The sequence below is a fragment of the Cyprinodon variegatus genome, unplaced genomic scaffold, assembly GCF_000732505.1.
Source record: "Cyprinodon variegatus isolate N-32 unplaced genomic scaffold, C_variegatus-1.0 Scaffold17, whole genome shotgun sequence".
NCBI lineage: Eukaryota > Metazoa > Chordata > Actinopteri > Cyprinodontiformes > Cyprinodontidae > Cyprinodon > Cyprinodon variegatus.
In genome coordinates this window covers 960286-971641 of record NW_015150470.1, presented here as the reverse complement: position 1 = coordinate 971641, position 11356 = coordinate 960286, and the positions used below count along the sequence as shown (strand labels likewise).

The 11356-nt window shown below is 38.9% G+C and overlaps 1 protein-coding gene across 1 annotated transcript in view; it reads left to right on the top strand.

Moving 5' to 3' along the window:
* lig1 (ligase I, DNA, ATP-dependent) overlaps positions 1-11356 on the top strand; it is a 101060-nt gene that overhangs the window by 50516 nt on the left and 39188 nt on the right. The window contains exons 18-19 of the mRNA XM_015387230.1: positions 2024-2119; positions 9301-9411. Of these exons, the coding sequence (XP_015242716.1) occupies positions 2024-2119; positions 9301-9411 (207 nt within the window). The remainder of the gene's footprint in view (positions 1-2023; positions 2120-9300; positions 9412-11356) is intronic.

Here is an 11356-nt window from a genome sequence, read left to right as displayed (position 1 = left end):
TTTAGACTTTAGAAACGCAGAAGATGATCAAATATCGGGTTAAATTTCGGAGGGGGAACCCTTGGACGATATTCAGTTTTAAGGCCGATACAGGCCGATACCGATAGGGGGCCGGTTATATCGTGCATCCCTAAAAAAAATGTTTTACCTTAAACAATAAGGGGAAAATGGGTTTCCTCTGCACCGGCGGATGGTGGTGTGGAGCCCTGTTGCTGTGCAGCACCATATCTGTAGTTGAGTTAAGGGCAGATTATACTTCTGCAACCGCACACCTCAAATGCCGCTTGGGTCTGCTCGCAAACCAGTTTTGCTGGTATGCTTCTGCACCGTTTGTCTGGAATTTCTAGGGACACATAGCAGTTTCCCGCCAAAGCGCAAGGGGGGGACTATTTGGGAACTCATGAGAACATCGGTGGATCGCACCGAAACGAGAAGGACGACCACACAGACAGCCGGAAAGGCATGCCAAGGACCAATTACGGCTGCTTTTTGTCTGCGTACTTCCGTTTAAGGTCTCTCTGCATCAGCAGTGCTGTCTGTCTACCTGCCAGCTCCCAGATCAGCTTCTCTGATTGGTTGATGTGGAATGTCGAGCAGCAAAAGTTCAATTTTTCCATCTCTAGCAGCGCGTCCCACACCTCAGATGCTCAGAAGTTCATGAGTCGATGCATCGAGACGCGCTCCTCCTGCTGCTCGAAACGCGCTGCAGGACCTTTTGCTGCACCTTGATGCGCGTCAACCATTGACTTTCCATGTAAACTAACTGCTTCTGCTGCCTCTATCGCATGCAATCTAAACGTAGCATAAGAGGTTCCTGCTGTAGCCCCACTGAAGACCTCTTTACATTCATCTTTAGATTCTTCTTTAATATTATTAAACTCACCAAAATGCTGACTCGCATTGTTTTAGTCTGTGAACCCAATTTTTTCAATGTTCTTTATTCTAGCCATGCCAATGAGAATTATGTCTCATTTTATATATTTATTGAATGGAATTGTTCAGTATTTCAAATTTGATTGTTTGTTTTTTTTCCTGATACATCCTTTTTATTTCCAATGTGATGCTGCTACTTTTATTGCTTCTTTTATATTGTGGCATGATAGAAAAGGCTTGATGTTGGGACTTTTCTCAAACAGAGCAGTACTTAACACCAACAGATATGAGAACAACTGACCCATTTCTGATTCAGGAGTTACATAAACTTTAAACAAACATGGTGAGAAGCAAAGTTTTCCAACATCAGATATTTTAAATGCATATTTCTAAATCCATCTTTTGGCTGATATTGGATTCATTTCTGATATCAATATCGGATCAGAGCAGCTTTACTTGATGTTAAATGTATGTTGAAATGTGTTAGAAGCAATTGACAATCAAAATTCATTTCTATGCTGATCTTCTGCTCTGTTAAACTCTTTGTAATGATTTCGTTATCCAATTATGACTGTAAATGTTTGCATTTAGATATCAGCAGTGACTCAAACACAGTTAAATCTGTACTCCTGGCTCCTAATAAGGATTTAAATATCTTACTATTGTTGTACAGTTGAGCATCTGGCTAATAAAGTAATCTGAATTTAAAATAGGAACCCTGAGAACAATAGTTGTTGTTTTCAGAGCTACTCACTCCCTACATATTTGCTTTCACCCCCCCAAGTTGTCAAAACCTGCAAGTGATAATTGGCTAAGATCCAACTTGTTGTATTACTTCCTAATCACACAGGCTGACACCGTTCTGATTGTTTTGTAGCCTTCCTAACAGAAAGCTTAATTGCCCTGCGGCACTTTGAAGTGTAACTCCATATACCTGTTTGTCCCTCAGGCTGCTGTCAAACAGTCTCTGAAAGCCACTGCTCCTCCCGCCCTTTGGTTGGCATTTCTTCACACTTTGATCTGTGAAAACCAGATATTAATATACCTGTATTTTCTAACATTATTGATTTATTAAATTCTTAAACTCTTGATTTATTACATTTTTTTTCTGTTAAATGTTTTTATGATTTTTTTTTTTCCCCTCCCTTAGATTCATATTCTGGAGAGCGGTGAGGTTCGAATTTTCAGCCGCAACCAGGAAGACAACACCAGCAAATACCCCGATATCATCTCGCGCATCCCCAAGGTAAAAGCTCTGCAGCTCACCCCTCCGGACTGTAGAGAGAGAGAGAGAGAGCGGCGCCGTCTTTGCCACTATTGTCATATGGGTCCTTTAACAGCTGAACACATTCATCGCCTTCACTCATTCTCCTATTTTTGCTGCTTTCTGCACACCTTTCCTCTCATCCGTCTCTCTTGGTCTGGCCCAGCCGTCACAGTTTGAAACCTCTCATCTATGTTCAGTTGGTCCTTTAACGTCCTGCAGTCATTAATTTCTGCTACCAGCCACAAAGATCGCTTTAATGCACAGGAAAGAGGAGCTTTCACACAAACTGGTGAAGTGACCTCATGTTTGTGATAGAAGTGAAAATCCCCAGTTGTTTAACGTTAAACTGCAGCTGTTTATAGGGCTGCCAGATAGTTGAGTATCTACTTGTGTTGAGAGAGAGATCACCACCTGAGGCGCTGGCTGTTTGCCTGAGGTTGTCTGAGCGCTCTCACTGCCTCGGCACCTGCTGAGTGTTTTTATTGCAACACCAAGGAACTGTAGGGAAGTACCACATGAATCTAAACCTGTCTGAGCTCTACTTTCATCAGCAGTGTCCAATAATGTGCAAACAAACCTCAACCGCATCAAAATATACTCCTATATTATACGTACTAATGAGATCAGGTTAAGATTAGGATTATTTTTGTGTCTTTTTATTACACAACATTTTATTATAATGGGTGCAGCCATTAAGGATTGTAATAGTTTGTGGAAAATCCATTGATTGATTAATCTATAAAGTGATTTGATGCCACACTTATGGCACTTATGGAGATCAATCAGCAGAGATATCATTCCCTTTGGAAAAGTGTGAAAATCTGTTTTTGTGACTTTCAAAGTCTGGATTAGTTTGAGAAAAGCACCTTATAGAAAAATATCCCCATCACTATGCCCAAAATTTTGCTCTTTCCTTTCTTTACTTTTTCTTCCTCCTTTCTATTATATTCTTTTCTTCATCTCCTCAAACGTCTCTCCTTCCTTCTGAGCTTCCATTCTTGTTCCCTACGTCTGTTTCTTTAAACCCTTCTTCTGACGATTCCTCCCATCTGTGTATCTCCTTCCCTTTCTCCCTTTACTCCTACATTCCTTTTCTTTTCGTCATTCCTTTTCATCTTTCCTCATATCCCACTTGCCCTCCTTTTTGAATCCCTCCTTCAGTTAATTTAGGTTTAAAAAAGGAGGTTAGGTTGTTAAGGTTATTTTTTTGTTGCCCTTTTCCCAGTTTTGGTTGGCCTTTTTTTTCTTTTTTCCCCCTAAAAACAAGCATTAACCTGCAGATTATAAAATCAAACTTCTTTCCTGGTTGGCCTCTAAATAATCAAACAGAAAATGCTAACCTAGACCTTTATATTTTTTAATAAAACAATACAGTTTTGCTGCTTGTTCAATATTCCCTTTGTGACTCCTAACCAAATTGTAGCTGTTGTGTTGATCTTTATTACTCCTTTTTATACATAGGAGCTTTATTTGTTTATTTCCTGATGGGACTAATCAGAGACTTGGGAATTTATTTGTGCTGCAAACTTATTTTTTTATTGTGTCATATTAAGCGCTATCTGCTGGGTGGACACTCTGTTATACCAGGCGCCTTAGCTGCTGATGATCAGACGCATTTCCAGTTCAAAGCGGTCTGAAATACTTTATCTCATGTCTCATTCTCTTATATCTCCCTATTTTTTTATGTTTTGGGCCAGACATCCTGACTCATCATAAGTGGGAAATGGTCTGATGGAAATGCACCAACCGAATGAGAAAGTCTTCCTCTGTTATAATACAGTTATAAACCCCTGACCTAGTTTTGTTCCAGTTAAGTGCAGCGATCATTGCATTTCTTTATTAATCTTACATTTTTTCCTCCTTTGATCTGCAAAAACACCAGCTGTGTAAAAAAGTCTATAAAGACATGATATTTTACCTAAGATATATTTTTCCAAAAGCCTGTAGAGGTGCGGCATGGTTTGTTTGCTCATAATACAAAATAATGAATTTGGTTTACTTTGTATCTAGTTTCGGGATCAGTTTTAGGTTTCATGATGGTGGAGGACTTACCTGAACTCTAACAATGGATCAACTTTTTATCCTCAGCCTGCAGTTCAGAAAGCCTGAGCATTCATGACCTGAATGCTCTTATTCCAGCCGATTCTTATCATTCTTCATAACATCCGCCCTCTAACAAATCCTTCACAGTGACTTTTATCTTTTTTTTTATATATATATATAACTTTAAAGGCGACGTGACTTATTTCCTCTCATGCTAACCTTGTTGCTCTCTCTGTATCCTTGTCTGTTTCTTACATCTTTTCCTCTAATCATTGCCTCCCTCTGTTCTATTCTTCTTCTAGAAACCCATTCTTTCTCTCTCTTTACTCTTGGGGTTTTTTCTACTCTTTGTACTTTTAGTCAGTCATCTAACTTTTCCTCTTATCCCTTTTTTTCTTCAGACTTTGATGCCACCCGTCTGTAATTCCTTCTGTATGCCACCCTTAACCTCATAAAGATACACCTTTACCCTTTCACTTTGTCTGCCATTTCTCCTGACTCCTCTTTATTTATGTGCTTTTTTAAGTTCAGATACTTTAATGTTTTACTAAAAGTGGGCTTCCACTGCACCAGGGACAATCACAAACTAGCTAGGATCGTGGGTGTCTTTGTGTCAGTTTGACACGCTTGTTCGCCGTCTGCAACCCCTCATCCAAAGCTAGACGACACACAGTTCATCCGTGAGTGCTTCCAAAAGACTGCGCATGGCGCTGCATGTGTTGGATTTTGGTGCAAACCAACAGACCGTCCCACAGAGCTACATACTAGCTTCTTGTACGGTGTCTGGGATAGTGTCTGAGGTGTGCCAGGTAGTGTGGACGGCACTACAGCCAGAGTTTCTGCCATTAGGTACCAAACAGGAAATAGGCATAGTGTAGAGCGAATGTAGAATTGACCAATCAGAGCCCTCCTGTCTGCGGTCACCTACAATTTTGGGAAGGTGCACCAGAGTGTCTGCGGAAGGGGGTTGGGCTTAACTGCAGCACACGCCGACAACCTGTTTTCTGAGCATAAACCGGGCTTTAGACCCATGATGGCCACATTGACAACTGAGGCTTCATACATAAGCCGAACGCTTCACCCGCTATACCCCTAATAACAAGTTAATTATCCAACCTCTTTCATCAGTCTGATAATTTCATAATCTAAAGACCACCTCTGCTTCCTGCTGCTACAAAGCTACAATAAAATGGTCTTTCTGTGATGTCATGACCCACAAATTGACATTTTTAATTTTCTTTTGCTTTTTTTCTCTTCACCTAACTGTGCTGTGCAAGAGAAACATATTTGATGCAAAGGGAAAAGATTTAAGATTTATGCGAATCTAATTTCTTGAAGAAAATGTTCATACCTATAAAACTAAACACCGTCCTGCATTTTCCTTTCCTCTTTCAAACCTTTTTTCCCCTTATATTCATACCTTTACTGACTCTCCTTTTTAGTATCACTTCTGCCTAAAAATGTCTTGAAAAAAGAGCTGTAAACTCTGAAGCATTGAGGCTTCGAGTTTAGATCATTTGGAAAATATGCATTATTAAAATAATTGGTTCATTTGGCCTTGAAATTATTTTCTTGTTTGTGCAGATTAGGACTCTTGATGAATGCATTTCATTTCTTCATGGGGAGGGAAAAAAAATCTTATTTTTTTCTGAAAGAAGCTGTCATCTCATAAATTGATCACTGATCATTACTGTGGCAGGTCATCAGCTTCAAAAATAGCTTAAATTAAAATTGCATCTCTTTTCTGGACGTTGCGTTGTCAGAGTAGAATGTCTCTGTTGGTGAAGACAGAAAATGAATAGTACTTGTGTGAAACTTCTGGCCGGCTTTGCAGAGACGATCTGATTAGATTCCCCTGCACCTTGCTGCATTATTTTGCATATTAATAAGGGTTACCCAATTCTAGTTCCCATAGAGCTTTGATTTGTTTTAAATTATGAATTGATATCAATACATACATATTAATGCTGATCCATTAATTGGTAATTAATGCACGATTAAGCCTAATGGGCTTACATGAGTTTGATAAGAGACTGATTCCAAATGACTTGTTAAAGTCTAACATTTCTTCTGCTCTTAACTCTGATAAACTGTCTTGGATTTCCTCTGCTGATTAACTTTGGTCTCCTGCAGGCTGGACATTTTTAACAAGAAGAAATCCTGGTGGATTCAGATTTATTCCCAAGATTTCCTTCAACTTCTCTGCTTGGTCCTAGAAAATTAGCAGTAATGGACAGTTTAATCTGCCCATCACTCAGAAGGTTTATCCCAAGCTTAAACCTGATCAGTGATTTCCTGCTCTGGAAAGCAAATGTCAGCTGGAAAGACCTCTTAGTTAATGCGTGCATGATTATCAACAAACGGCAAAATGATTTGGGGTGAAACCTTTAGCTTTTGTTGCTGCTTTTCTCTAATGATACCCAGTTGTATAGTGATGCACTCAGAAATGTTTTATATTGTTTATGTCTGATGATGGTTTCCTGGATTTCAGTATTGATTTTAGAAGACATTTTTCTTTAGAAACAGACAACATAAACAGGATTTATTTTATACTCAAACTTATAATGTTATATATCAGCAGCATGTAGTTTATAAAAAAAAAAAAAGCCTGAATATATAGGTTTACTATCCCCTTGTTTTGTCCAGGGTTTTTTAAATTAGCTGCATGATATTCATTTGATGTTAGAGCAGGGGATACAGGAAATCTGCCCCGGCAACATGGGAAAATACATTATTAACAGGTTAACTGTAAAGAACTATAATTTATGCATGTTCCAAATTTAGATTAGTAAAGAAATAAAACAAACCTCCATCTGTCAGTTCGTCTTCAATATGATTCCAATCAGTTCAATTTATTTATGTAGTGTCAAATGTAACCGTCATCAAGGCACCTTTTTGGACAAAGTAATGCAATTTATTTATAGACATATACAGTTAAGACACACTAGCAGGTTTAAATCTATTTGCATACATTCCTATTTAAACCAACCCAGTTTAGGTTAGCATGAGTTTGGTTAAAAACATCTTTTATCTAAAGAAACCCGCTGATTATAGCAAGTCCGTGGCTTTGCTGTGATCACTCCTGATTAAACTTGTGTCAACAATGACAGCTGATATAGTGTGATCTCATACTGACCATGCACAGGGTGACAGTGGTAAGGAATCAGTCTGGCTCAGTTAGAATGATCTCTCCAATTTATAACATTTTATGCTCAATTGATAGTCATGGTCTCAAGTCTCTTACACAGTTGTTCGGATTAGGGGCTGAGGAGAACATTCGTTCTTCAATTGATTGAACAGTTTTAGGCTTCAAATTCAATACCTGCAAAAGTCAAAACTTGCTAGCAAATATATGCTCTTGGCAAACGTTTGTTTTCTTCAAAATCTGTCCATGAACTGATTTAGAACTGCTGGTATGAGTCTGGAAGACCGTTAATCCCAGATATAAAATATATAAGAACCTTCATCAGTTTATAACAGGACATATCCGTCTCTAAAATCTTTACTTTCATGGCGTACCCCCCAGATGCACCACTTCTTTTGCTGTCAGAAGCTGTCTTATGATAACATGTTCTACCTGTTGTCGTTTTAGTGAAGCCTCTTTGTTTTTTGTTTTTTTCCCTCAGCCTCTGCTACTGTAGTTGATTTACTGGCATGAAATACAACAGTGTGCTCCTTTTTATTCTGACAGATTTGCTTAAGGTTTTGTCATGGCAGACCTCTTCGTTTTTTGCCCATTAGGGTATAAGATGAACAGGTAAATCCAAGCGTATACTCTCATATAGGTAATGAAGTGAGTAAGATCTGACATCAGCAAAGCTGCGATGCTCTTTTGCACACAGCAGTCCTCGAAACTTGATGGTGACGCCTGCAGAGAAAATACCATTAATGGAAATCATATCCTGATTACATTGGAAGAGATTCAGGGAGTGAAACTCAAACGTATCCACAGTTTCAGCTTTTCAGCCTCACTGCTTTAAATGCTGGGAGATTCTTTGAGGCTTGCGTGGTATAGGCCCTTATATAAGGCCTTCAGAAGGTAGGGCAGTCCAAAGCACTTTACGCTGCCATCAGTCATTTACCCATTCGCACAATGATGGAGGCACAATGTGTTGTAGCCACAGCTGCCCTGGGGCACACTGATAGAAGTGAGGCTGCAGTACCCAGGCCCCACCTAGCCCTCTGAGCATCATCACTTGGTATTGCTGCCGAATTCGTCTAAGATGAACAGAGTTGGGATTCAAGCCAGCGACCCTCTGATTGCAGTATGAACTCATCCTAACCCACTATTGCTCCCATATTATGGATATTTGAAAAGGGCTGCAGCTAATGATTGTTTCAGGGTTTCCACGGGTCAGTAAAGATCATTAATAGTCATTGAATCATTATTTTTTAAATTAAGGCCTTAATTGGTATTATAATTTATTAAATTTGATTATCGTTGCTTTAAAAATACTAATAATAATCCGTTTATAAAAACAATTTGGTCAGATATAACTGGTTCTGCGTGTTTGCGCGGAACAGCTTCTGGTTGGCAAATTGATTAAATCTGTCCATTAATTTGTTCAATTAATGGATTAAAAATCTGATAGCCAAAGGTTCCCTAAAGAAGTCTTTTTATGAAATTAAACGAGGTGAAACTAAAACGTTTCCCCTTGAGGAGTTCTGGATAGAGCATATTGACAGAAGAAAAAGATTTTTTATCTTAAATGACAAATTTGATCATATTCTTTTATTAAATTTGGCTATAATTGTTGTTTAAGGTCAGTTGCTCTGTCAGCTGAAGGCCTGTTTTAGAGTCTCTATACTCCATTTAACGATTAATCGATTACTAAAACTAGTTGATAATAATTGGTTAGTCCGATTGATTGTCTCAGCTCTAATGTTGAAGCTTGCAGTAACGGTAATACTGCACAAACTTAATATCTGAAGGATTTTGACGAAAACTTAATTGCTCTGATTTAGATTCAAGTTATTTTTTTAAATCAATGTTTCAAAGACTTGAAGTTATGCAGATGGCTATTGTTATGCATGTGCTGATTGGTCCCATTTTCCGGTAATATGCTATATGATTTACAATTGCACAAGGATCAGCTTGATAATCGATTTTCCTGCAGGTGAAGAAGGACTCCGTAGTGTCCTGTGTCCTGGACGCAGAGGCGGTGGCCTGGGATCAAGAGAAGAAGCAGATCCAACCCTTCCAAGTCCTCACCACAAGGAAGAGAAAGGTAAGAACGGAGAAAGGCATGATAACTGGGAGGAAAAGTCCATTTAAATGTGCGCTTTGTGGTAAAAAGGAGAGAATAGGAGATGATAATGAGAAAAGAAGGAAGGTGTGAAAAGGTTAAGAAGAGAAAACAAGACAAAGACCTGAAGGTTGAAGCGAGCAAGATAATAGAGTGAAATGATCCGACAGACTGGGGGAGATGGACGGAAGGAGCCGGAAAAAAGCTGTAGGAGACTGATGGGTCAGAGAGAGAAGAGTGAAATGGATCGAGAAAGGAGGTTGAGATTGGAAATGTCAGCAAGGTGTTTATTCAGTCTTGATCAGCGTAACGGCCTCCTTCTATTACACCAATCACATTAGGCGGAAAGCGCTCCCTTCACCTTGTCTTCTCGTGCAAAATGACATCGGGCTAAATATGAGATGGAAAAATAATAACCAGATTTCATTGGAAAAAATGTTTAAAATGACTTTTTTTTTTTTTTTGCTTGATTCCTTTTACTGTTATTATGCAGTCATAATTATTTGTAATAGTTTGATGCACCAACTGATTGTACATTGAAGCCTCTGGTGTTTTTACTGGTGCAAGCTTGTTCCAGAATGTAACACTAGAGATGAGGGAACCAGACCTGACGTGCTCTGATTAAACATCCTTAATGACTGCGGAGAAAAGTTAATGAAAAAGAGGAAGGGGAGAGAAACCTTTCAGATTTACAGGGATTACTAAAAAAAGAGCACATTTCTTTCTGCCTTGGTAAATAAAACAGTGTGAGGGAAAGCTTTGAGAGAAAAACAATAAAAACATTCTTGGCTGATTGGATGTTTTGTTTTTTAAAACCTTATATTGCACCAGAATTGAATAGACGTTGAAATTTCCTAGGAAGAAAATTGAGCAAAAGTCTGTTTGCTTTCAAATCCAAGCCTGTTTTGTTCTGGAAAAAGAAGTCTTTCTTTTATTTATTTATTTTTTTCTCTTGCAGATTTTATAATTGACTAATAGTGGACAGGTTTGGTCAGACGTATAAACATCCATCTTGGACATAAAATAAAGACAATAGCTTAAAGAGACATTTTGGAAGTTTTTACTAAAAAATTCCTTTAAATAGCCTTTTTATTTGACCCTTTATGACTAAAACATTGTGTGAGTAGAGTGACACCTCAGTAGTTCAGCACCAATGCATCTTTAAGCCTGTATCCTATTTTTACCTAATTTACTTTTAGTCGGAAATTCCCGCATGGTTTCTGCGAAATGACGTCAAGCACCTCCATGTTAAATGGGTCCAACCCTTGAAACAATTGAAGCTTTGTGTTCAGGAAGGATTTTATGGATACTGTTGAGCTGGATACTCTGAAGAAACCGGCATCCAGCTCAACTCTGACACCAATGGCGACTCAACGTAAGGGGAATAAAGTAAAACAACAAATTAGAAAAACAACGTACGAGTGTGAGCTAGGACAAGCAAAAGATCGGTGCAGTACAATGTTTGGCCACGGGTGGCAGTATCATTAGAAAAATTTATTTTTTTAAGCCCCGTCCACACGAAGTCAAAACGAACACGAAACGCTAATATTTTCCAGAACGTTTGTCGTAAAGACGGAGACGTAAAATAAATGTGATCGTCCACACGAATGCATGAAAACGCTGCAAAATGTATGCCAGGCCTGTAAGTGGCGCTGTGGTGCCAAAGCTAAAACAGGCAACGAAATGTTGGGCATGCGCACTAATATTTATACATAGTTGCCCTGCGGCTCCATTTTCGTGGTTCAGACAAATTCAGGTGTTCAACTATGTCGTCAATATTGCTCTGTTCTTCCTGTAGATATTCCAGAAGAAAAAGATTCTGTTGTAAACCCGAAAGCAGGCCGAGTAGCATTAGCAGCAACCATTCAACACAGGACGCCGCCATTGTTGTTATGATACGGTGTCACGCATACGTGCTTAGACGCGA